Source organism: Candoia aspera, chromosome 6, assembly GCF_035149785.1.
Source record: "Candoia aspera isolate rCanAsp1 chromosome 6, rCanAsp1.hap2, whole genome shotgun sequence".
In the NCBI taxonomy this organism is placed as follows: Eukaryota; Metazoa; Chordata; class Lepidosauria; order Squamata; family Boidae; genus Candoia; species Candoia aspera.
The window spans coordinates 94,633,936-94,659,154 of record NC_086158.1 but is presented as its reverse complement, the minus strand read 5'-3'; the positions used below and the strand labels follow the sequence as shown (position 1 = coordinate 94,659,154).

The 25,219-nt window shown below is 39.6% G+C and overlaps 1 protein-coding gene across 2 annotated transcripts in view; it reads left to right on the top strand.

Moving 5' to 3' along the window:
* RASGEF1A (RasGEF domain family member 1A) overlaps positions 1–14,537 on the top strand; it is a 70,481-nt gene extending 55,944 nt beyond the window's left edge. For both annotated transcript variants that reach the window (XM_063307713.1, XM_063307712.1), the window contains exons 6-13: positions 1,324–1,398; positions 2,719–2,811; positions 5,305–5,407; positions 8,058–8,137; positions 10,181–10,372; positions 12,237–12,360; positions 12,744–12,816; positions 13,901–14,537. In XM_063307713.1, the coding sequence (XP_063163783.1) occupies positions 1,324–1,398; positions 2,719–2,811; positions 5,305–5,407; positions 8,058–8,137; positions 10,181–10,372; positions 12,237–12,360; positions 12,744–12,816; positions 13,901–13,925 (765 nt within the window). In that variant the 3' untranslated portion in view covers positions 13,926–14,537. The remainder of the gene's footprint in view (positions 1–1,323; positions 1,399–2,718; positions 2,812–5,304; positions 5,408–8,057; positions 8,138–10,180; positions 10,373–12,236; positions 12,361–12,743; positions 12,817–13,900) is intronic.
* The last annotated feature ends 10,682 nt before the right edge of the window (positions 14,538–25,219 follow it).

Sequence of the window (25,219 nt, the reverse complement as noted above, 5' to 3'; positions counted from 1 at the left end):
GAGCCTTTACTTCTCCCTTTTTGCTTTAATGATGTTGCAAGTGTCCACCTGCCAAATTTTCAGATTCGAGACCAGCTGTTTTAGAAAGATTATTCAAGAGAAGAGGAAAAGGGTGCAAAGACAGATGATGACTTTGCCAGTACTAAAAATACCAAAAGTGTATGTAACTTGTCAGTTTCTATCTCTTTACCTCTCAAATATTTGTAGAATGAAAAACAGCTAAGCCAATGCAACTAAAAAAATGCTAGGTTTTAAACAACACTTTGCTTCTAGTATATATAGTTGTATATTCTTACTTTGCTAATATTTTCTGCTGTATAGGTGTTGGGCTGATTTACCTTTTTTTTTTTTAATATGCAACACATAATTTTAATAGCTGCTAACCATCTCACAGGGTTTCCTAGGAACATAGCTGTCAAAGGATCATAGATACAGCTTCAAGTCATTTTGAGGCTAGAAGAGCTTCAAAACTATGGGACTCCCTTGACATAGTATGGAAACATATTTTAAAACAAAGAGTTCCAAACTCCCAAATTGCACCTGCCCCTAATCATCCAGACCTAATTAACTTACTTTAGGTAACTTCCCCAGCCAATATAGTCGTTTACCCTTACTCAGGGATAGGTAAGGCTTCTAGATTTAAAAAAAAAAAAAACTTTCTAGCTTTTTCAAGAATCTTGTTAGGGCTGGGGCTATGCCATACAAGTTTCAGGCAACAGTTAAGACATATCTATTCTTCCATCTATTTGCATCTTTCTGTCTGGATAGGATCATTCCTACAATTTTAAAGGGTTTTATGGTTTTAAGTAAGTTTTACATTTAAAAAAAATACTTCATTTAAAATACATCCATTTTAATTGCAGCTCCATTAAAATTAAGCAGCTGAATTTTAGCCCAAATGGTTTTTTTATTTGTATATGTATATGTATATGTATATGTATTTATACATATTTATATATATATATATATATATATATATATATATATATATATATAACTCATATATATATATATAAAACATGCAGGATATAAATCATATAAATAAATTAAAATAAAATAAAATAAAATAAATAAAATTTCCCCGTTCCACAGCACTGCATAGGGGTTATTAAAGAGAAAATTCAAAGGAGATCATTGTGAAGACATGGTTGACAAAAACCACATGAAGGATTACAAGTTTTCTCTTTTATCGAGTCCAAAGAGAACTGACCTAAGTTAATAACTAATAATGAATTTTAATTAAGAACTGGGCCAAAAAGCACACCTATTGCATCAGGTTCTTCTTCACCTCATTGTAATCCTGACCATCTTTTCCGTGTTTAGGAGAGGGTAAGCAACATTTATCCAGAAGATCTCATGCAAATAGTCAGCCACATGGACTCCCTGGATAACCACAAGGTGGGTTACAAAATCTGAACAAAGTAAACATGGGAAATAGAAAGATTGACTGGCTAAATAGTTCGGAAGATTTACAAATGAATGGTGAAAAAAGGCCAACTTGTGAGGGCCACGTGGCAAGCAATGTGTTTTATTGAGAGTGGAATGTTAGTAGTTAATGGTTCCAAGGACATTAACACTTAGTTCAATTATTTGGGGGCATATGTTACTGTTAAACAAGCTACACTATTGACAGTTCTATCTTTGCTCCCTAAGAGATAAGGCAGTATATAGCTATTGTTCTTCTTGCCAGTTAAGGCATCTAGAACATTCTGACTCATAATCCAGACTTAACAGCAGGACAACCATGCTCATTTCTTTCTTTTAGACCATGCTCAACACAACTTATATACTTCTAGATACCACAATAGTCCTTATTTATGTGTAGCTCCTATATGGCAGGGAGAAGACATAGCAGGCAACTTACGCAGTTTTTCCCTGCAATTTAGCAATTGCAAAATTTAGAGGCCAGGTAATTCTCCAGGGATGTCATACCAGATTGGGAGATTAAATATCATAATTCACAGAAGGACTCCTTACCTTGGATTGTATTCTCCAAAGACTCAGGCAAAGAAACACTTTGTAATGCTACATGTTTAGCTGTGCTTCGAGAGTAAAATCAATTCTTATCTCAGAAAGGAGGAAATGCATGGTCTAGGCAAGAACAACTAATTTTAGATTGGGGCCCTGCATCCATTATATGAGTAGCCGAGTTTACGCAGTGAATCTTTCATCTTTTCTCTTAAACCTGGAAAGCAGACAATTCCTCCCTCCTTGCACAAGGATAATGCTCAGATATACTTGCCCCTTTGAGCACTCTGTTGTGAAATTTTCCAAATAGATGCTTATACTAAGAGTTTGGAATTCGGTTTGTTTTTTTTAATGGTGACAAGTCTGGTTAGTAAAAGTGTTCCATAAAACTGGGATATTTTTGTACTTTTACATGCCTCACTACTCAGAATATGCCATTCCTTGTTAAAGGGGTGCCAGAAACACATTTTACGTGTGCCAAAAATTCAGAAACATTTTTCTAGTTGGATGGAACACTTTCCACAAAATTACCAAAGCAATACATGGGGTGCCCATTTAGACTGTGAGAATCCTATCACTGCTTCACATTCTCAAATCTCCTAAAAGCAGTTTTCTACTTAGAAGACATCCATCTTTTTTTTTATAAAGAAACTAAAAATAAACCCAAGTTGGATTTACTGTGTAGAAGTGCTGATGGAAGCATCATCATCATTTTGACTCCGTTCTAACAGCGGGCGTTTAATTTTTCAGTGCCGAAGTGATGTTACCAAGACGTACAATCTCGAAGCCTATGATAATTGGTTTAACTGCCTCAGTATGTTGGTGGCAACAGAGATTTGTAAGGCAAGTATCCACAGGAGAAAGGAACGGGAGGATGGACGTCCCCCTCACCAGTTCAATGTCTCTGTTTTGAGGATAATTGATTTCAAAGTTATAGGAACATTTTGTTGACCTTAAATCTGCTTTTCTTACTTTATTTTGCTGTGCCCTTCCTCAGGCTACTTAGACCCGATTCATGCTGGAGAGTTAAGGCATGATTTGCCTGTTTTCCAAGCAGCAAGGTTTCAGCTTCATTGCTGTTATCATACACTGATCCAATATTGCATGATACCGGAGCAGGGCAATGCTGTGCAATATTAGTGCAAGAAAGTGAAATCTTTAGACTCCATGCAATCTCTCCCCCATTTGCTCTTCCTCTCCCCTGCGACTGGGCTGCCCAAATTTGGAATTTCAGTGGCATGATTTTCTCTCTCCTTCAAAAGTAAGAGTCTTCAAAAGGCAAAAACCTCTAGAAAAAAGCCACAAATTGCAGTACCAAAATGTGGCCATTTGGGTGCCAAAAATCAGTAACAAAAAGCTGAGCTATTTTTGCTGTTTTGTGGGAATAGAATGGGAACAGAAAAGCCTTGCTTCTCAGACATCTTCAGGTCCCAATTCCATCCTTAAGCACCCACAAATCATATCAAAACACCCTTTCTGGTGATACCATCCAGTTACTTTGAAAGGTCAAAAGGAATAGTTATAATATTCTGATCTCTCAAACATCACTTATTCTGATGTAGTGGAATACTATGAAGCTACGCAAAGGAGAAGAGCCAATTTGGGGTACTAGATAAAAGTATCAGGCTGGAAACTGGGAGACTGTGAGTTCTAGTCCTGCCTAAGGCATGTAGCTGCATGCAACCAACTGGGTGACTTTGGGCCAGAGATCAGGATTCAAGGCTGACTTGAACACCTCCCCCACCAAAAATACCCACTGAGGATGGGGGGAAATGTTTGGTTCAAGTCCAGATTGGGTGATGGAATCCACACAAACCAGAATGCAACTGTATCCAGAGATGAGGAATCGATTTGGGTTGTCCTACTGAATGGTCTTTACTGGGATAAAGTTAGAGTGAGTGCAACCCTGGTCTGGACCTCTTGGCAGCTTTCAGTAATACTGAGCATGATATCTTTCCCCAGAGGTTCTCCAAACCCAGTGCGGGTGGAACCACCTCAAAACAATTCCATTCTCACAAAGATGCCCATCCTTAGCACATGGCACTAGGGGGGATTTCAAGACTCTTGTTCCTTTTTTTCCCCCAAAATTGGTTAGGGTAAGGGTTATTGTTGGCTGACAGGTACCACGCCATAATCACAAGGATATCATACCCATCAATGACATCTGCTGTGGGCAAAAACTCTTTCGATGTGAGACTTTAACTCTAGTGGCAAGCAAAAAAATGGAACAAGAGTCAATTTCAGCTCAACCCTATGGAAATTTACTAGCCTCAGTTTTATCCTCTGTACTTTTCAACATGTACATGGAACCACTGAGGGAGGTCATGATGAGATTCAGAGTGAAATGTCATCAGCGTGACACACAGCTCTTTCTTGTTCTTTGCTCCTTTGGGTCCAGATGAGGCAGTAGAATTTTACCTGGCTCTAACACCTACCACGCGGGGCATGATCTTTAAAAAAAAAAATAGAGAAAATTAAGTGCTTGTTGTAGATATCCATGCATCATGTATATCATTTTGACTGTCTCTGACATCAGAGAGTCAAACAGAGTATGGTCAGACATGCAATTCATTGCCTGGCTTTTGGCTCACTCTCAGCTAATTGCCCATATTTTATGCAGAAAAAAAATTCTAGGTATATTACAGGATAATTGTCGTTGTTGACCTAACAGCATCACTGGGAGGAAATATCATCTTGAGACCCTTGGGGGATTCATGAGATAAAATATGTAATCAGGAGATAATCCAAACCTAAATTCAACTGCAGCTGTAATTAAGGAGAATCAAATCAGCTTTTAAGCTTAACAGTCTCATTTATTCACATATTTGAAGCAAATAATGCTTTGTTTTAGGGTAGAATATATTCTGTATCAAGTATGACACTCAAAAAGTTGGATTATGGCTTCTCAGTGTCATAATCAAACACTACAGGATCAAAACAATCTTCTCTTTTCAGAAGTTGTTCTCTTCAGGTCAACATATTTGGCAGTTTCTATCTTTAAGGATAGAGTATTTAAATGCTTTCAGTATTTAGCTCACCGGAGTATTTTTCATGTAAAAAAGAAGGACGTTATTTAAATTCTTGCTAGTTCATAGCAAGAGTTTCTTACGACACTGAATACCTAAAGCAGGGGATCACTAGCATCTAACATCTCAACATGCAGGATTTTGGTGATCTCCTAAAAGACAGAGAAGGAGAAACTCAACTTACAGCATAAACCTGAAGGTTTCCATGAAAAAGGAAATTCATCCAGTTTTGGCTCTGCAATTAGTTCAATATTTCTGTTGTATTAGTATCGTTCCCCTCTTCTCATTTAACATCCTTTTAATGTTTCAGGTTGTGAAGAAAAAGCAGCGAACAAGAATTGTAGAATTTTTCATTGATGTGGCAAGAGAGTGCTTCAACATTGGGAATTTCAACTCCATGATGGCAATTATTTGTGAGTAAGGTGTCTGAGAGCAGTGTGTGTGACGGCATGAATAAAATGGGAGTTGAGTAGATAAAATCTTTCCCTGAGAGTGCAAGTCACTAGTTAGCACATCAGCATGATCTGTTGCTGAAGGAACATCTCTAAATAAGCCAACTCAAGAAGGAAAGAAGAATGAGCAAGGAAAACAATAGTTTATTAGGAGTTTACTTATGGTATCTACATAGAAGTAATAGTAATCCTGCGGACTGCCAGATTCCCTGTGCTATCCATTAGGATTAACAACTCCCATTAAACTCAGTCCTGGAGTCTACCATCCACCCCTCCACTCAGAAAAAATGTGTACACATGGCACACTTGTACATGTGAGGGTATATGTAAAAAAGGGGGGACAGGGCTTCGACAAAATAATATCAAATTAATTACATTAATATAGTAATTAAATTAATGAGTGATTAATATTGCCTGTACAATAAAACTCTGCATCTGTTACATTAATTTATCCCATCTGCATATGTCTGTGTGTGTATACACACAGACCAACCATTCTCTCTCACACAGGCATAACATGCTCAGAGAGAGATGGGAAACCTGCACTCTGTAGTCTATCACAAGTCCCATTTGCTCCCACATAAGCAGGTAGAAATTACTGCTGTGTTGGAGGTACATCTTTCTAACTTTTGCATGTCCACAGGCTGGGAAATGGGAAGAGATTCCTGGGGTGCTGAATCTATCAGAATGGCAAACAGTCCACCTTCCTTTAAGTTCTGAGAGAGGGAGATGTTACATCATGTCATCTTCCTGTGTATGAAATTTTACATGGTTTCTGCCCTCCCTCCTTTCTATTTTATATCTGGTGTGGTTACACTGACATCGTACATGGCCAGTTTCATACATTGCCAGATCTTGCTCTACGCAGTTCAAACCTTCTACCAGTTTGAGGTCCTGACTGGCCTTCAGCTTTCAAAAATGACAAGGTTTTGAATATAAGGAAGCCTATCTAAGAGTACCCTTAGTAGATTCCATTCCTCCCTAGATGCCTTGACCATGATTTCTTGCATCAGCCCTGGGATTAATCTAATGAGCTTCCTCTTTCAACCAGTATCCTTCTCCAGGGTTGGACTCCTGCTTAAATAGAGAACTTCATTTATACCTACAGTGAGGAAATGGAGCCGGCTGTTTTGCCAGCACCAGAGAGCCATGAGCAGTTAATTTCTTCTCTTAGTGACAGGGGATGAGGAGGAACTAAGTGGAAAAAGCCATTGTCAGTCAAAGCAGGCTCTGTTTGATTTTCAGAAGTTAAAATATCTGTGTTGTGTTAAACCAGGCAGCATGATACAGCTGACGTATCGGCTTCCTATTTGCATTGTGTGTGCCAAGTTAGTTTTTTTTTATGTATGCAATGCAAATATTTTTCCAATAACTCATTGGAGTTGAGAGTTCCCAGTAGCTGTTTTGGGAGCAAAACAAACAGTTCTTTAGCTGATCTGCCCATTTAGAGCCAGCCCCTTATTTCTTGCATGCTGTGCCCTGCTCAACTGTCAATGTGTGTACAAAGCCCTTGGTTCCACATAGTTGTAAGACGAGTTGTGGCAGAACGGGAGATTTCCCACTTTGCTCAAACCAGGAATTCAGAGACAAAGTTATTCTCAGTGTAAAACAAATCATGACGCATACAACCAAGAAGGGAACCACTGGCCCAGGAAGACACTGTTAGGTGGGAAAGCACTAGGGTTATGGAAAGCTCAAAGGAAGGCTGGGGCATCAGCTTGAAAGAAGTAAGACTCAATTTGCTAGGATGCTGTAGCATGGCAATACTTACCACAGTTAAGGTGGATTGGAAGGAATGCAGACTGAAGAAGTGAGACGTGAGTGGGTTGAGAACATGTGACCACTTTGCTTCTGAACGTTTAATGTGCTTAGGACAGCCCACATATCTGCAGAAGCTTCCCTTTGGCATGAGTCAAAAGACTGAGTGAAGTTTTGAGAGACCACTATTGCTAGAAAAACATTTGAAATGCATGCCAAGATATTGCAAATTATTTGCATTATTTGCATGAGGCTGCCCTTGAGGAGCATTCAGAAGCTTCAGTTGGTGCAGAACACAGCTGCCCAAGTTGTAAATAGTGTCAGCTATTCAGCACATGCAACACCACTGCTTCGGGAGCTGCATTAGTTGCCAGTGTGCTTCTGGGTGCAATTCAAGATGCTGGTTGTCACCTTTAAATCCCTTTGTGGCTTGGGACCAGGTTACCTGAGGAGCCATCTTTTCCCAGTTGTTTCTACCCATCCAATCTGGTCCAGCAGGATGGGCATGCTCTGGGCCCCTCAGCCAAGGAATGTCGGCTGGTGAGGACCAGGAGATGTGCCTTTTCTGCTGTGACGCCTGCCCTCTGGAACATCTCCCTCCTGCGATTAGGATGGCCCCACCCTTTTGGCTTTTCGGAAGGCCTTGAAGACCTGGCTTTGTGCCCGGGCCTGGTTTCCTGGTTGTGCTGACACCAATGGATTCTAATATCTCTTGACTGTATTTATATATGATTTTCTGTTTAGTTTTATTTGACTGTTTTTTTATTATTGTTAGCACCCAGAGTCACTGGTCTGAGATGGGCAGCTATATAAATTAAATAAATAAAAATCCTTTTGTTCTCTTTTTTTGCAGCTGGCATGAATTTGAGTCCTGTAGCCCGGCTAAAGAAAACGTGGTCCAAAGTGAAAACAGCCAAATTTGATGTTTTAGAGGTAAATATTTCAGACCTGGCCACACCCTATCCACATTTTCTACTCAAAGGATTCATTTCATTTAAAAAAGCAATGACAAGCCATAATATAGCAGCCCAAACTCTTAAGAGGGGGCTTCTCCCTGCTCAAGGCTAGGGAAGTGACACAGCAAGCGTGAAATAGTAACGAATAACCCCTTCTTCCCAAATCTTAAGATCAATCCAATTTCAATCAAACAGGATTTAAGAATTTCCCCAGTCATCATTAGACATTCAAGCAGGTTTGCGCTGATTGGCTAAAACACTGCATGGTTAAAAACAAGGCAGCCTGTCTTTCTGAGTAAATTCAATGCCAGTACATGTAAATTTAATGCCAGCCTTAAGTTTCCATGAATAAGAGGGAAACTTTCCATATCATGCTGGCATGACCCTTCTTTCACCTGTAACTATTGCCCACGCTGGATGGAGATAATAGTATTTGAAGGACAGTGGGATGACCACTGACAGCCCACCTATGTTACCTTCCTTTTTCTTTTTCTTTTTTGCCTTTCTTCATCTCTCATTAAAGTCTGCCACCTGGTGGAGAATTATAATCAGGATTTAACAAAAGCAAGCCATCTCAAACAAAACTAAAAATAGAAGGATGATGGTGATGATGATGATCACTAACAGCACCACAAGGGAATCATTCAGGACTAACACCAACAGGAATCAAAAGGAAAAATTGATTCTTCAAAGAGTTTTAGCAACATGCACACTCCCCATTGAGTCATAAAGCAGAAACGTTCACCAGTGAAGAATGGTCATCTGATTAGATGGCATTGCTCAATGCAGTGACAGATGTGGGAATCAGCACTCTCAGTTTTAAATAAGTTTAATTTCCATGATTAGAGCTACCAAATCTGGGCTGCAAAACTTCACTTGACCAATCAAGGACAGAAAAGGTGTTTTTTTTTCCCTTTCCTGTTCCCAAAACACACACACACACAGTGCCCCAGTAAGAGGCAACAGTTCAATAAGTTGATGGATCAGGGCGAGGTTGCAATGATTACAGCAGGTTACAATCTGATCTCTTAGCTTATAACAAAACCACCAATATGCATTAAGCACATTCCTCTCCAAGAACAGAAATGTATAGTATCTGCATCACCCATCAGAAATATAATTTTCACATCATCTTAGTGCAAAGCTCTCCAAGAGAAATAGTTCATTCATCAACTCTTGTTGTTGTCGTTGTTAGCTGCCGTCAAGTCATTTACAACTCACGGTGACCCTATGTATAATGAAACAAAATGCTGTCCGGTCTTGCGCCATGTGCCTGACTGTTCCGATTGGAATTGGAATGTTCCCTTGGAACAGTCAGGCATCAACTCTTAGATAATAGTAAATCAAGTAATATGCATGGAAGTAAATAGCAACCTAAACATTTTTCTATCTCAATTTCTGGGACAAATACAGATTTGTGCAGCACATAACAGGCATAGAAGTTGCAAAGTCCTGCCTGCTGTCCTTTGGCCCTTGAGAAGGCATGCTATGAAAAGGGAGACAGTAGCAGATAGTTCCCAGACGGATAAGGATTTAGGGGTACATTATGTAAACAGCCAGCTGCAAGCTTCCCCACTGTCATTGAAGAAACTCTTCTCATTCTATCATAGAAAGGTTGTAAGGGGAAAAAAATCAGAAAGTCTCCACCCTAACATATGTGGAGACTGGAGACATATTGGGTCTTAATTGAAAATAGTCCAGTTCTTGTAACCCCATGACATTCATCTCAATAAATCTTGCTAAAGAGAACTGTGTGAGAATCACTTTCAATTTAGGCAGCTGCCAAAGCACCTGGCAGTAACATGCTTTCCTTTCAAAGGAGATCTGCATGGACAGTATCATTTTCACATCTTATAAGTAATAGGAAGTGTCTAAATCTCTAATTCAGAGAAATCGGATCCCCCAGTAAATGTGGCAGCTTGCGCCCTCCCAATTTTTGTAACCTGATTCAAACAATTATACAATGATTTGCATTCAGGTGTCTCCTAACAAGCAATTGCTTATTATTCTTTGAAAACAGCATCACATGGATCCCTCAAGTAACTTTTGTAATTATCGGACTGCCCTTCAAGGGGCAGCACAGAGATCTCAGACAGCACACAGCAGCCGGGAGAAAATCGTCATCCCTGTTTTCAATCTTTTCATTAAAGATATCTACTTCCTGCATAAGATACACACCAATCACTTGCCGAATGGACAGATCAACTTCAAGGTAAGCAATGTTTTACAATGTACAATAAATGAACACAGCATGCAATAAGTGTGATGAATGCTGCAACCTTTAGATGTGTCCAGACAAAAGAATATTTTGTTACCTAAAAAGGTTTACCAATTCACTACTTTTATACTCATTTTGTTTGCATTTCTATTCTCAAGGATATGTTAAGACTCAATGCTACATGTTTTAATTACAGCAGTTAGAAATTATATTTCAATGGATGCATATCACTAATTAAAAATTAAGATCTTTGCTGTGCCCATCTACTTTGAACAGAAAATATATTTAAGCTTTATTTATGAAAAGAAATAGTTTTAAGATGGTAGACACCTAGTTTGGTAGAGTTTTTTTTTTCTTATCTCAGCATGCTGCATACTGTAATGATTGCCTATTCCAATAAAAGGAGTCTCATCAGTAATTACTAGAGAAAACTAATTTATTGAATGAATAGTATGCAAAGTACGAAGAAAGCTGAGAATGAGCAAAAGCGCGCCAAATGCAAACTTAAAAAGCCTTGCTCCCGTTGCGAACCCTCCCCTCAGGCTAGCATAGCAACCACCCACCCCAGATGCTAGCAACCGTTAGAATCGGCCTGAGAAAGTAACCTTGAACAGCAGAGATAACCCAAACATACATTCCAGAAGATCACAAGTCAGCACAAAGGAAATTTACCAGCGTGGCCAGGCAGGCACGCAACTGCAGATATGACATGTGAAACGTTACGAGGAACCATAAACATCGGAACGGGAACATGACACATACAGAACAAGAACTATAAGTCATGTTAGAAAAGCAGATTTCAGTGGAACACTAGGGAAAACTTCCTAACAGTAATATGAGAAATGAATCAATAGTCATGGCAAGATGCTCTGCAGATCACTTTCCCTCTCCATGATCAAAGCAAGGTTCAATGCCAGGTAGAAAGAAGTGAGGCTTTCAAGACTGTTACCAGTCTTTCGAGTAGACCAGGTCAGGCAACAGACACAACAAGAATTTTTTTTTGTAATCCATTCAGTCATGTCTGATTCTTGGACACTGCCTGGACAAGTCCCTGCAGTTTTCTTGGCAAGGTTTTTCAGAAGTGGTTTGCCATTGCCTGCTTCCTAGGGCTAAGAGAGAGTGACTGGCCAAGGTCATCCAGCTGGCTTTGTTCCTAAGGTGGGACTAGAACTCTTGGTCTCCCCTTTCTAGCCTGGTGCCTTAACCACTACACCAAATAGGCTCTCAAGATTGATATCAGTCCTTCAAGTAGACCAGGGCACGCAACAGACACCACAAGAAATACTAGAACTCTACTGATGTAGGCAACAGTAAGAGAATCTTGAAGCCTGGCTGAGTTTCTCTTTCCCTCCTTCATATACACAAGGTGGGCCAGTCTTGAGTTTCTTCCTCGCCCCCTCCTCTCTTTCTGGGCTAAGCTGATGCCTTTTTTTTTGGCAGGGGGCAGAACAGCTGTCACCTAATTTCTTCAAGGCTATCTCCTTACTCTAAAAGTAGTTGTTTATCTTGGAAACAGCAGCCTAGTGTGGGTTGCTGAAAGCCTTGGAAGAGACATTCAGAATGTTCAAAAGGGTCCACAGGGCTGAAAGTTCCTATCATGGTTTGTGAGGTTTGGGGTCTCACCCCTAACTCTTGCATTAAAACTGTTTCTTAAAGCCTGCGAGATTCTTCCTTCTTTGATCATGCCCTGGGGTAGAGGACCTCACATTCAAGATGCATTCAAGCAGAGGCTGGACAAGCAGCCATCTCTTGGGGATGCTTTAATTTTGATTCCTGCCCTGAGGGAGAGGCTCTTTTGATTCCATGATGCTGTGATACTTATTCCAATCCATTTTTCATTTGTGTTGATCTCAAGCAGAAGTTCTGGGAAATTTCAAGGCAAATCCATGACTTTGTCACATGGAAACAAGTGGAATGCCCTTTTGAAAAGGACAGGAAGATTCAGAGCTATCTGCTCACTGCACCTATTTACAGTGAAGAAGGTGAGTCTTTTGGGTAGGTGGAGATTATTCAAACAGAAATATACTTTCACACAACTGCCTTGTATCTCTCACAATTTCTGCAAGTGCAGAAGAGATGCAGAACTAACTAGGAAAGGCCAGTCCCTTTCCAGACCCATTTAAGCATAAATCACACAAATGCATTGTAAGCTTCTAGTGAATGACCTTTCTGAGGTTGGAGTTTTAGTTTGAAGGAAACATGCAATAAGTCTGTTGACAATAATGCCACTGCAGTGAAACAGAATTGGGGTCAATGAGGACAAGGACAGTGTGTGATTTTGCCCCAGATGACCTACTTCTGACATCACCATTGGCATGACAAACTGATCCACAGTCCTGTCACTTGTTCTGTCCTCCTCCTCCAGCTTTGTTTATTGCATCGTTTGAAAGTGAAGGTCCAGAGAATCACATGGAGAAAGACAGCTGGAAGACACTCAGGTAATCAGTTATTTATAAATGGGAGGCAATGATGCATCTGGAACAAAGCCAAAAGACTACTTAGCCATTATGCAAAGTAGAGTTTCTCACCCTTAGGCCAGAAAAAAAAAGGGGGGGAGGGAGGAGAGCATTCAAAAACGTGTCTCCCTGGTTCCTGCGATGACTAAAGCCACCAACGAGCCTGTGCCGGTGCAAAACCACAGCCTACCCCATAGCTTTCTATGCAGGGAACAGACAAAGTGGTAAAAACAAGCTTCTCATTGAGAAGGTGCAGAGAACCATTTTACTCAAAGACATCCTCAGGGAGGCGGACAGAAGCCAAGATGATGGCCACAAGCATGGGATCAAAGCCCTGCCCGTTTTTACATGGGTCACCATGCACATTAAATTTAAACCACCACCTGACCGTTTGTCCCCCCCTGCAGGCACTAATTTTAATGTTTTCTCATGTGAAAAACTCCCTGCATGGTAGACTAAAGACTGAGTTACACATTTTCTCCCCAATATCCTAATTTTAGGTTTTCCAGGAAGTACTTAAAACGTATAATGTGTGTGCGTTTTAACTTGGGACATTGAGAAGCAGTATCTTCCTTTTACCACCTCAGGATTAAGCACAGTAGCCTCATTTCCATCTTATTTCTGCAATATAAACCCAATCCAGTAGAACAGTTTTGAATTATGCTGGGATTAGATATCTGCTTTATATTGGCTGGATTTAATTCAGTTTAAAGCACAGACAGACACTGTGGGTTTGGCCAGCCTTCATAGCATTTTTCCAAAAGGGGGACAAGAGTGTTTGCACCAACGAAGATCTTGTCTGTAGACAATTTTCAGCATATGTTTTGAGGGCTGGCAAACGATCCGCAGGAATCAGAATGCAAGGACAATTTCAGTGGTACAAGGAACAAAGAAAGCATGGAATTTCATCAGCCATATTTTGAGGGTCTCAGAGAAAGCTTAAAGAGGAAGACAGGAAAACCTGAGGTTTCACATCAACATAGAGCTGAGTCTGGTTTCTTCTCTGGATTAAAACAAGATAGCATCAGATGATGTCCTAATGTGACCTTTTTCTTTCTGTTTTTAGGACAACGCTCCTCAACCGAGCCTGAGAATTGGGACTTTTGCTCTGGATTTTAAAGCACACTCTAAGAACATTGTTTTTTAAATCCTGAATGGCTTGGTTTGAGAAAAGAAGGCCTCGCTGGTTGGGGTCTGTTTTGTATATATGATACCTTTTATGAATTATGAAAAAAAATGTGCTCAATAGTATTTCACATCAACTTTAAGGCACTTAAAAATGAAGGCTTTTGTTTTTTTAACTCCAAATCAAGGGCAGGGCCCTGGTCTCAGAGATGAAATGGACTGTGAGGAAGTAGAATCCATGGTGATGTCTTCTTTGAGGGCCATCAAGATCTTTATTTTCATGTGTGATGATTTCTACCCAATACTGTACATGTACACTCTCTGAGGGAGTCAGTACATTCTCACTTTTAAAGTTCCACTCAGTCTTGCTGTGCCTGGCACTTCCTGAAAAAGTTTCATTGTTCGGAGTGATGCATCTGAAAATCAGCAGCTATGGCTGATCTAAAGAAGCAACAGAGTTGTTTCCAGGATTAGTCCAGGTTGACTTAACTGTGAAACTTAAGCACGGAGCCTTTGTCAAACTATACACCTGTTCAAGTGAACTAACACTCTGATAAACATGCTTCTCCTGTACCAACTTTCCAGCTATACTTCATTTTTGCCCTGGTCGAATCTGATAAAGAAGGTGTTTACCTATACAAAATTAAATGGGAAATTTGTTAGCTTCAAGGCTGCCACAGATTGTCATTTTTTGCTGCGATATATTTAATACTGTCGCTCTTGTGGAATTCATCCTGATTTTTGTGTCCCATTTTTATTTTTTTCTCCAGTGACAATGAGGATATTTTGCTTTTCTACTTAACACTACAGATGTGCAAATCCTTTGGGAAATGTACAAAGCTGCTTTTTTTCAAACGGTTACATTACCATTCCCACCCCCTCCAGCTGCTTAGGAAGCCACATGCATGTGTGCACACAGCTCTTTTGACTCCCCCCACCCCCAGTGAAGTGGAAAGCATCACCTGGAAGGATACTGTGGAGGGTATGGTTAAAAAAAACATCAAGATTGTGGCCATGAACAAGTGATACCTGTGCTGCAACATGCATTAAAAAAGAGCAGAACTTCAATCTCACCATCATGGACACCATCTTGACTTCCTTTACCATATCTTGAGGAGACCCCTGATGCTGTGGGAGCTTTGGCAATGATGTGGCTGCTTTAACAGCTCAGAAAGAAGTTCCAAAGCAGCTTCTTCAAAAGTTCTGCACAGTCCTACATTAAACAGCCAACAGAATCAAACAGGAACATTTTGCCCCGATTCTAACCCTAAAGACAAAGAAATTGCATTGGTGACTCGTTTGAGTATCTACATAGAAAAAACAATGTCCTGTGGAAAAGCGTGTCACAAGAAGACTAAGCTAAATCTTTCTCTCCAGGTGCCAGGGTTTTCCTTTTACTTTTGATTGCCTGAATCCTAAAACAAGGCAACTTAAGGTAGTACACAAAAGGAACATTTTTTTGTCTCCTGCTCACTTTGCAGGTACCTGCAACCCCAGGAAAGCCTCTTTGAACCATCAAAGGGCTCTCACAAGCATGTGGGCGGGCTATGATGGAGTGAAGGAAACTGCAAACTTCTTTGAAAAAGAGAAGGATTAACCCCATGAGAGCACCCCAATGCCTAAGCTTCCAATTTTGAAAGCTCTGCTGGCAGGGCAAAGGTAGGGAGAAAGGAATATTTATCGCTCCTTTCTCAAGCTAAAAAAAAAACAGCTGAATTCTCTCCCACAAGCACTTGGAGGGGAGGCATCTACACCATCTTGGGAAAACACTTTGCTGACCTTAGATGGGAGAGAAAATTCTAGGATTGGAAGCTAGACTGGGAAGTTTAAAAACACCCAAAGGTGGCAGTCCATATCCATAGTCTTACCAAGAAAGTTGCTCAGATATGTCTGTGATAACCCTAAGAGTTGAGGTTGACTCAGAGGGAGTCAAAGGAGTCTCAGCAGACACCTTGGCCAACCTTCAGCATTCCTCTCCTCTCTTTGGGCTACCAGATCTGGACTGCAAAGCTGCAAAGGACTCTTAGAGGGTGGCCACAAGTTACAGCAAACTCTTTGCTGCCATCTGGTGGTTGACTCCATTTTTTGCAGCTCAGATGTGACTGCCCCATATTTGATCAACTAGCCTTAGAGGTGGAGCAGGGAAGCTGGAGCAGGGAAGGAGATTGATGTGCCTCTAATGCTTTTCTCCCTACTTTGGAAAGGGAAATTGATACTAACACAACACACCCACACACAAACCTTAGAATTCCAGAAATGCTCTCCGAAGGACCAAAGATTGCCACTTAAATTAGCTTATTGTAGGAATGCGAGCCAATTTTATTTTCATGGGGAGCATTCAAACTCATCATCCTTCAGCCGGAATGATTTATCCCAGATTAAGCTTCCCCACTGCATTTTTCCAGTAGTATAAAGGGACTTTCAGCAGCAAGAACACAGTATTGGTGCCCCCATTTCAACACAAGGATTCTGTCCTTCCTTTCTCTGGCCTTAATCATTGTAGCAGCCAAGCTGCCCCCTCCTACATCAGAGATTAGTGCCTTACAAGGTACTGAAATTGTTTAGTGTACCTTCTTTTACAATTCTGCGTCAGAAACAAGCAAATTAAAAGTATGGATGTCTTGAAAAACCAGCTATAGCTTTGTAAATAACCTGGAGGATATATCAGATGAAATAGAATATACCTTTCTCTGGAATAATGGTGCAGCAGAAATTATTTTTGTTACAAAAGACAATAGGAGAACTGCTCAACTTCTTTTTCGCCCAAGATAGTTTTATCAGTTTTAAGATTAATTTGCTTTGGAATTTGTTTATCAGGAATATAAAATTTGAGGAAATGGGATGTACAATCATTACAGTCTCAGCAAAAGAGCAGCTGTGGTGGGGTGTTGACTTTTATAAACTGCAGCCGATAAATACAGAAATTAGCTTGGTGGACTTCAACTGCCCCCCCACCACCACAAAAGCTTACAACAGGATATTTTCAAAGATGCTGCAGCAATTGATGCTAGGTGTTATGAAGAGGCCAAGTATCTGGGCTGCAAAAATACAGAGAAAATAATGTCTTCTGTATCTCTTGCCTGCTATGTAATGCACATACAGATTTTTGTCACCCCAATACAGTAACTCTGTATTAAGAGTTAAGCCATCATAGAGCTTGGTAGATTGGGAAAACTTTGAGGAAAAGAAGGAGGAGGAGGGAAAAAAGCCTTGCTGCCTCCTTGCTGGAGTCTCAATAGGAGGAAAATTAGTGTGTGTGTGTGTGTATGTATATATATATACATATATATACATACATATATATATATATATTCTCCTGATCAATTTAATTCATAATTGTTCCAGCTATATTGTTCACTGAATTGACTCATTAACTCTTGCTGAATTGTTGGATCCTGTTACAGAATTATTGAGACCACATATTTTTTAAAAAAGTCACCTGGGACATCTGCCATGTTCTATTTCCATTAGAACCAAGTTTTAAATGTGTATATATTTCAGTGCCTCCCCTGTTTATTTATTCTACTCTAAATGAATGTGTTTTCTGATCATTATGAATCTGGTTTCTTGCTTTCCGAGTTTTAAATCTGCATTGTTTTCATTGGAAAAACGTAGAGGTAGTCATTCAGCCTGTGCAAAAAAGTGCTTTAAGAGCCAGAAGGTATGAACACTGCAGCTACTATAACATCTTAAAGCAGCTGCATCCTTTCCCAGGAGAAAATGCAGCTGTGTTAAAAGTTTGCAGAAACCTGCTGTGTTCTCACCCTTGGCCTGGAAATTTGTTACACAGGTCCATATGTGGAGGCTACTTACTTGATTTCACAAGTGGTGCCTTGCTGTCCAGGTAGACAAGGCTGGGCTAAATCATGATGGTCTACTTTGTGGTTCAGCTGTTGTTGGAAAAAAGCCACTGTATCAAAGTAAAAGGCCTGGGAATTGGGTTAGGCAGCTGAAAAGAGTTTGGCCAAGTCACAGAAAGAGATGGAACAATCCCCATAAGAAGATGATGTAAAAAAATCATGAAGCTAGCCAGTTTTTTCTTTAAAAAAAAATCTAAAACATATGTCTAATTCACTGCTAAGAATTCAATTAGCTCATTGTTACTCTCCGACTCTCTACTAATTAAAATTTAAATTAGGAGACAACCTCTTTAGTTTATTCAATAATTGTTTACCATCTAACATTTATGACTTCCAAATGGTGGGCCATTAAAATACTATGAAATTTGTGCATATATACATATATCCCATTAAAATGTTATTATTCCATTCTTTTGAATACTTATTCATGAGATAAAATCTATTCGACTCAAAAATGCTTTGCCAAAAGCATTTTACTCCTTCCACTCAAACTGTTCAGGGTACAAGGAGAAACAAATGAAAATGCTTTATACCAATTGAAACAAAAATCCTACAAATTTATAGAACAATTGCCCCACAAAGGGAGATAGAATTGATGGCTTTGTTTATCTGTTGAGCTGCTGCTATTTGTCCCTACTCTGAAGTACTGATTTTTGATCCCAAAGTAAAAAAATAATATTTGTACTGTATTATTTCAATGAGTTTTGTTTTCATTTTTGCACTTTTGAGAGATGTCCTAGCTAGCAACATTGTCAAACACTATGAAAAGGATTGTATATTGGCTTTGTTAATGTATTTGAAATTTACAATGGGATGCTTCAACTTTTTCATATATATATATATATATATATATATATATATATATATATATATATATATATGAGAAACACAGTTCTGGAACACTTGATATGTAGGCATATTTAAGATGAAAAAATAAAGCTTTTGTATGAATGTGCACTCCAATGGTCATCTGAACTGGTTCTAGTATATACTTGAAAAAGTGTGATTTCCACACAGCTAAAATTCTACCCACTTCATCTTTAGCCTTTGGTTTGAGACATTCCTTCAACATCTGTGTTTTGTTATTTGGCACTGAATTGCTACATATAAAGCTGTACCATAAAGCAGGATATTTCTGTGTTTGACTTGCTGTGCTTGCATTAATAAAATCAAAATTGCTTCAACCAGGCTATGTTGATCTGTTTTAACATCCTGGGTCCCTGAGGAATAGTATTAACCAGCTCCAGCACTTCCTAAACCCTAAAATGGCTAGTCGATGGCTGAAACAGAAGAGACAGATTCAGGTAGTACAAAGAAAAAATAAAGATTCAACTTAAAACTATCAAGTGCAAGTTTTCAATTTGAAAATAATCTTAGCAAAGCAACAAGCCTCCATTCCTTGCCCCACATTCATTGCCAACTTACTGGAAGATGTAATCCTAGCCATGGAGGACAGTTGTAAAACAAATCTGCAATAATAGACATTAAGAGGTGGTGCGAAAACATTCTTACTCTTAGGCTTTCCCAAAGTCTACAGCTTTTCCATTTCCAGCTGATAAATGCTTGTTGGAATATGGAGTCTCTCTCCACTGCTCCTGCTAATAATAGATAAATTAAATAATTTTCCATTCCTATGGCAAATCCTTTACACTGCACCATGACTGTAACATAATGTTTCCAAGAAACATTTCAAGAAATACCAAGAATTATCTCAGTGCATTTGACCGGTGTAATGCAAATTCCATAGAGAACCGTTGTTCCAGACCACTCAAGAAATTAGTATTAAACTCCTGGAACATCCACATCTTATACTACTAGCAACCCCCATTAGTGATAGAAAGATTGGTTGGAAGAAATATTAAGAAAGCAAACTAATTCTCCAGCACGGTCAAACAGTTTCCTTCCCAACCAGATTTACTTCTCTCTTTCCCATACAGAGTTAGATATCATTGCAGTCCTAAAATACGTTGTCTATAAAATGACCTGCAGCACTAGAATGAAAAAGGCAGCAAGACGACAACATCCATATTACAATGGGTTTTTCCAATCACAAACAAAACAAATGTTCACTTACTTTCAGTAGAGCACAGTGTTCCTTAAATGGACCAACCACCACCGGTTCTTGGTTGTGAAACAAGCTCCCAACAGTTCTTTAATCTGAAGTCCAGATTCTGCAATTTAAAAAAAAAAGAGGAAGATTTATGAGGTTATCCAGTGCCAGAGTCAGCCTATTCAGGAGCTACTGTGTGTAGGCAAGTGTCAAGACAAGATTTCAGCCATGATTATATAAAATAATTTGGAAGGGATCCTAAAGTGGCATAGAACACAGGGAACCAAAAGCAGAAATTAAGGAAGAACAGAGGCAACTTTCAACTTCTCTTCTGTATTCTGCAGTATACTATATTATTTCACAGTATTATAGGAGAATGCCAACAGTTTTCCTGAACTCCTATCACAAGCTGGATCCACAGCAGCCCTCTGGAAGCACCTTTCCAAACACATCAAGAGTACTCCCAGATTGCTACTGCAGTTGGATGTTCATCCAGCTCAGCATTGGTGCATCAGTTCTTCTTCGTTCTTTTTTTTTGCAAAGTAGAAATGCTAGAAAGTTTGGGGATGGGGGTGAGAAAGGAGACAGGACCCTCCCATTTTTGGCAATCTCCAGTTGGTCATCTGGAAGGAGCACTGACTAGTTTATGCTTGGATCAGGGTATCCCAGCCTTTCAAGGCCAACCATGAAGGCAACAGCAGGTGATTCAACTGCCTTTCAGAAATTAGGGAATTAAAATGGTGACACTGAAATGATGTAGGCCAATGCTTCGCAACCTTGTCAAGTTTAAGATGGGTAGACTTCAACTCCCAGAGTTCCCCAGCCAGCATGGCTAGCTGGGGAATTCTGGGAGTTGAAGTCCACCCATCTTAAACTTGACAAGGTTGAGAAACACTGATATAGACTGACCATTACACAAGACTGCAGAAGAGTTCAAGAGGAAAAGTAATTTGTATGCAATACTGAGGCCTAGTTGTCTTACGAGCAAGTGAAAATTTGGGATACTCAAGCAGGGAAAGGCAAATGGTAGATTACTAGACTTTTCAGGAGAAAAACATCCCTGGGTAGAGTCACCAGTCATCCAGCAAAAGAGGACAAGGCCTTTTTGTCCTCACGTTCTCAACCGGCAGGCGCAGCCTTAAAATCAAATATTGTCCAGATTTTTGGGTATCTCTTCCTGAGCATCTTTCCTCCGCAGGGCAGCACTTCCCTAATAAGTGCTAAGGGCAAGATAACAAGATCAGCTCTGAGACCTTAATTAGTTGAATAGAGCCCTGCTGCCTGGCTGGTGTCTGAAATTGACAAGACCTTCATCAGTTACATGCAGAAGACTTGGCTTCTTCACATGTTCCAGCACATCCCTGTGATTGAAAAACCAATCTTTCTGATGCTGGAAAAAGTAATTTCATATACATGTAGGCCTATGGGTTTTTTGTTTTCAGTTTTTCACTGTAGTTTTTGGCACAGGTGCCAGGAAAGTTAAACAGTGCATCCTCCTTTTGCCCTCCTTTCCAGTTATCTGTGTTCTCTTTTGCCTGTTCAGATATCTGATAATTCTGCCCCTGGGAGGAACAGCAATATTCAGTTAGGGAGGAATTGGGGCCCATATGTTAAATCATGGACAAAACGTTACCACTTGCCTTGAATGAACCCAGTTTCTTTAAGCATATGTCTGACGCATCCCCAATGCAGAACTAAATTATAAAGTACAGATGCAACAACTATATAGCGGGAAACCACAGGCCAACTGGCATACTCAGAGCATCCAGATTTGTTGCAATTGATTGTACATTTGATGCCAATTTGCATATTTGGCCTGCAAAAACCCAGATGACCATGAGATGAAAATTAAGAGTTCCTCAACTGTTTGTCTCCATCTAGTGGTCATCACCATGTTCACAGCCAAAATTTGACACTTCTAAGCAGACCCAGTTGCGAAGAAACAGAGCTGGACAGACCCCAAAAGTCATTTGTCAAATCCCCTACTCAGAGCAGGATCTGCTAAAACAACGTAATGTGTGAAATGCCCTTCTGTTTCATCCTTTTTCTACTTCTAGATAAACCAAAAAAATTAAACTCTGTCCTAAATTAACTATTTGGCTATTGATTCCAAGAAAAACACTGGTCTAGATTTACATCAAAACATTTTTTTTTACATTTCATAAGATTAAGCTTTATAAAGCATGTCATAGAAAAATTAGATCTATCATGCTTAAGTGAATATAATCCCCCATACAAAAGACAGATATGCCACCTAGTGGAGATTGGAAAAAAACGCATTATTGGAGTTCTTTTCATGCAAAAAACACTTTACAATAGCTGCTTTTGGGGAAATCTGCAACTATATCCCTATAGTCCTACCTCTTTTTTTTTTTTTTTAAGATTTTCCAGTTTACAAACAGTAGAGCTGCTGTTATATGAAACAAAAATGCTTCAGAACAACTGGTCTGAGCTTCACATGAGCCCAGCATCTCTTTGCAATTCATTAAAGCAGCAATGTTGGTTTTCATTAGGCTTCCTTACCAGGCAGAAAAATGACGTGGCTGCTTTAAGAGCCTCATTAAAACTCCACCACTTTCATCATCTATTTTTTTTTGCACAGCAGCCTGAAAAAAGGCAGTAACATGTTCTTTTCCCTCCCACATTTTCCATGCCTATAAATTAAAAATAGTTAAAAATAACTACTTTAAGACCAATAGGATCATAAGTTATGGATTTTTTTTTTCTATTATAGTTCCATTTCTGAAAACTTTTGATGGGATTTTAATGTCTTTAAAAGAAGGTCTGCTGTTATACTCTAAAAAATGGGAGCTGCTGTAACTCAGCACAAATCCTGAACAGGGGGATTTGGGTCATTCTTCTAATTTGCTCAAGCGAGGAAAGTCATCTATCCTATTTTGTTTTGTCCTTTCAAGACCACTGCTATGCCTCACCCAATCACAACCTTTTTAATGAGTGCTGAAATTGTGGGTACGGATGGAAAGATAGATGTGATTTTAGTATAGCAAATACCTCTTAGCCTTGTCAAAGTTCCTTCATTACATGCACACAACTGTTATTAACTGGGAGGTGGAGAATTTTAAACTTGACTGGCAGAGCCTTTCTTTCAAAGCTCCCCCAGTTAAAAAAAAAACAACACTTAGGATAGGTTGCCATATGTCAGGATGAACCCTGCTGTGAGTTTTTAACCCCTCTAGCCAAACAGTAGATCACTAGAATTGCTAGCACTGGGGAGACTGGAAATAAAAATGAAAGTGCTTTCTATCTTTCTGGCTTAAGTCCACAATTTAACGAACTCTGGAACATCTACAAGTCTTGCACATGAGGAATATATTCATGAGAAATTCCTTTTAAGCCAATATCTAGGAATAAAATGGAATATATTGGAAAGAGAAATAAAAGCAACCATCACATGCAGAGAGGATTGCAAATAAAATCAATATAGATAACTTAGATAAACGCTTACTACATTTTTACCTAAAATTATGAGTTTCAGCCCATTTCCAAAGTCCAGTACAGTAAAGAGTTGGAGAAGGATCATCCAGGTATTTTATTGCTTGGAGGGTAACCAAAATCCATTCTCTGGAGAAATGGGCTATTTTCTAAACAATAGAAAGGGGTTTTGTCTAAACAAGCAAAATGCTCCACAGTTGATGCCTTGGATCCAGCCAGATAATCAGACATGTTCTAGTAGCTAAACCCACCTCCCTACACCCACTTGGTGAAGTTACAAAGCAATGAACTAGTTTTCACCAGTAATGCCAGATGAAAATAGAATTGCCTTTCTATGGGGAGAATTTTTTTAAAAAAAAATATCATTTCTAGCATCTCTGCATGAGGTTAATATAGGTGTTTTAGATGGCACTGTTGTGCTATACCAGAAACCAAAATTTTGTAACAATCTTTTTTGTCTGAAGTCATTTTTTTACCTGCACTAGGTTTTACTTGGCCTACCTCCCTTGTTCATTTATCCCCAAGATAAGCTTCCTTTGACTGAGAAAAAAATACAATGAAAAGGTGACTATCACTCCCATAAGTGACATGTCTGCCCTCATCTCGGCCCTAAGAGATTTGTAAGTGAATGTTAGTATCCTAGAAGTGTCACCAGGAAGACTGAAGATGATGAAACCCATCTCAGTCAACATCTGCTGGTCAAACATTATTGGAGCTCTCTAAGTTCTATGGAGATGATCTGGTCAAGCAATTACTAGAGCCAAAAAACAAAACCACAGGACTTGAAAAATCCCTGATTCTCATGAAATTTGGTGTGCTGTTTCAGCCCATAAATATATAACATTTCTGCAAATTTCACTCCATCCAGGTGGAATTTAAAAAAAAAAAAAATTGTACACACCATTAAGCTTTTCCATTTCCCCCATGTAAATAATAAGAGGAGGAAGTCATTTTTCCCATGTCAGAGACAGGAACAGCTTACCTTGTGAGCAAACTGAAGAACTCCTGGAGCTGAAGAAACTCATACAAATTGGGGCAGGTGGTTTTTGAGCATCTCTGTTAAGTAGGACAACTTCCAGCTGTGTTCAAATTGAGCTCACCACTTATCTCTGCTTCTCCTTCCCCATGAAAATCAAATGTTACTTTTGGGAAGGGATAACAGAAAACAGAAGTGTCCTATCCATGGCAATTGCCTCCTAATTGAGATGATGGCTCTCCTCCGGGATGGGAAATGCCTCTCTATTCATCATCTCCAGCTGAGACAACTCATTCACCGCAGGTGCACCATACTGCAACTTGCTGGGAAAAGATTTGGCTACATGACTCTTATGGGAGGACACTATGAATTGCCATAGGTGGGAGATTTTAACTCCCCATTACTCCTTCCTTTAAAGGGAGTCTTTTTCTTCCCTTGAACACCAGCAAGCAAAACAAAGCTCTTTCAAGCGTTTGCATCAAGCCCTCAAATGACAGACGTCATGAAAATCCTACTTTAAGGGTGGGACATTGTGGTCTAATCACCAATTAAGGCATTTTCTACATGCAAGCATATTGGACAGCCATTCCTTCATGATGCTTCTCAGGTGGTTTAAAGGGATCTGGTACTTCTCCATCACATGTCCGTTCATAAAGGTAATAGAGATTGCCCCCATCTTCTGTTCTCTTGTGATGCCCTTAGCAATTGTTTCCATGTTGTGGGAAGGCTGGGCAGATTTAGCTAGGTGGAAATGCACTTGGCAGTTAGTCTCAAACCATGGATGAAATGGGAAAAGAATTAGATACAAAACAGCCTTGTAAACATTGGACCTCCTCAGATTGTTAATGTTCACTCAGTACTTTACATTTTCAACTACACTACATGAGGTCTTGCTGGAATAAGCAAGCAATATGTCTAGAA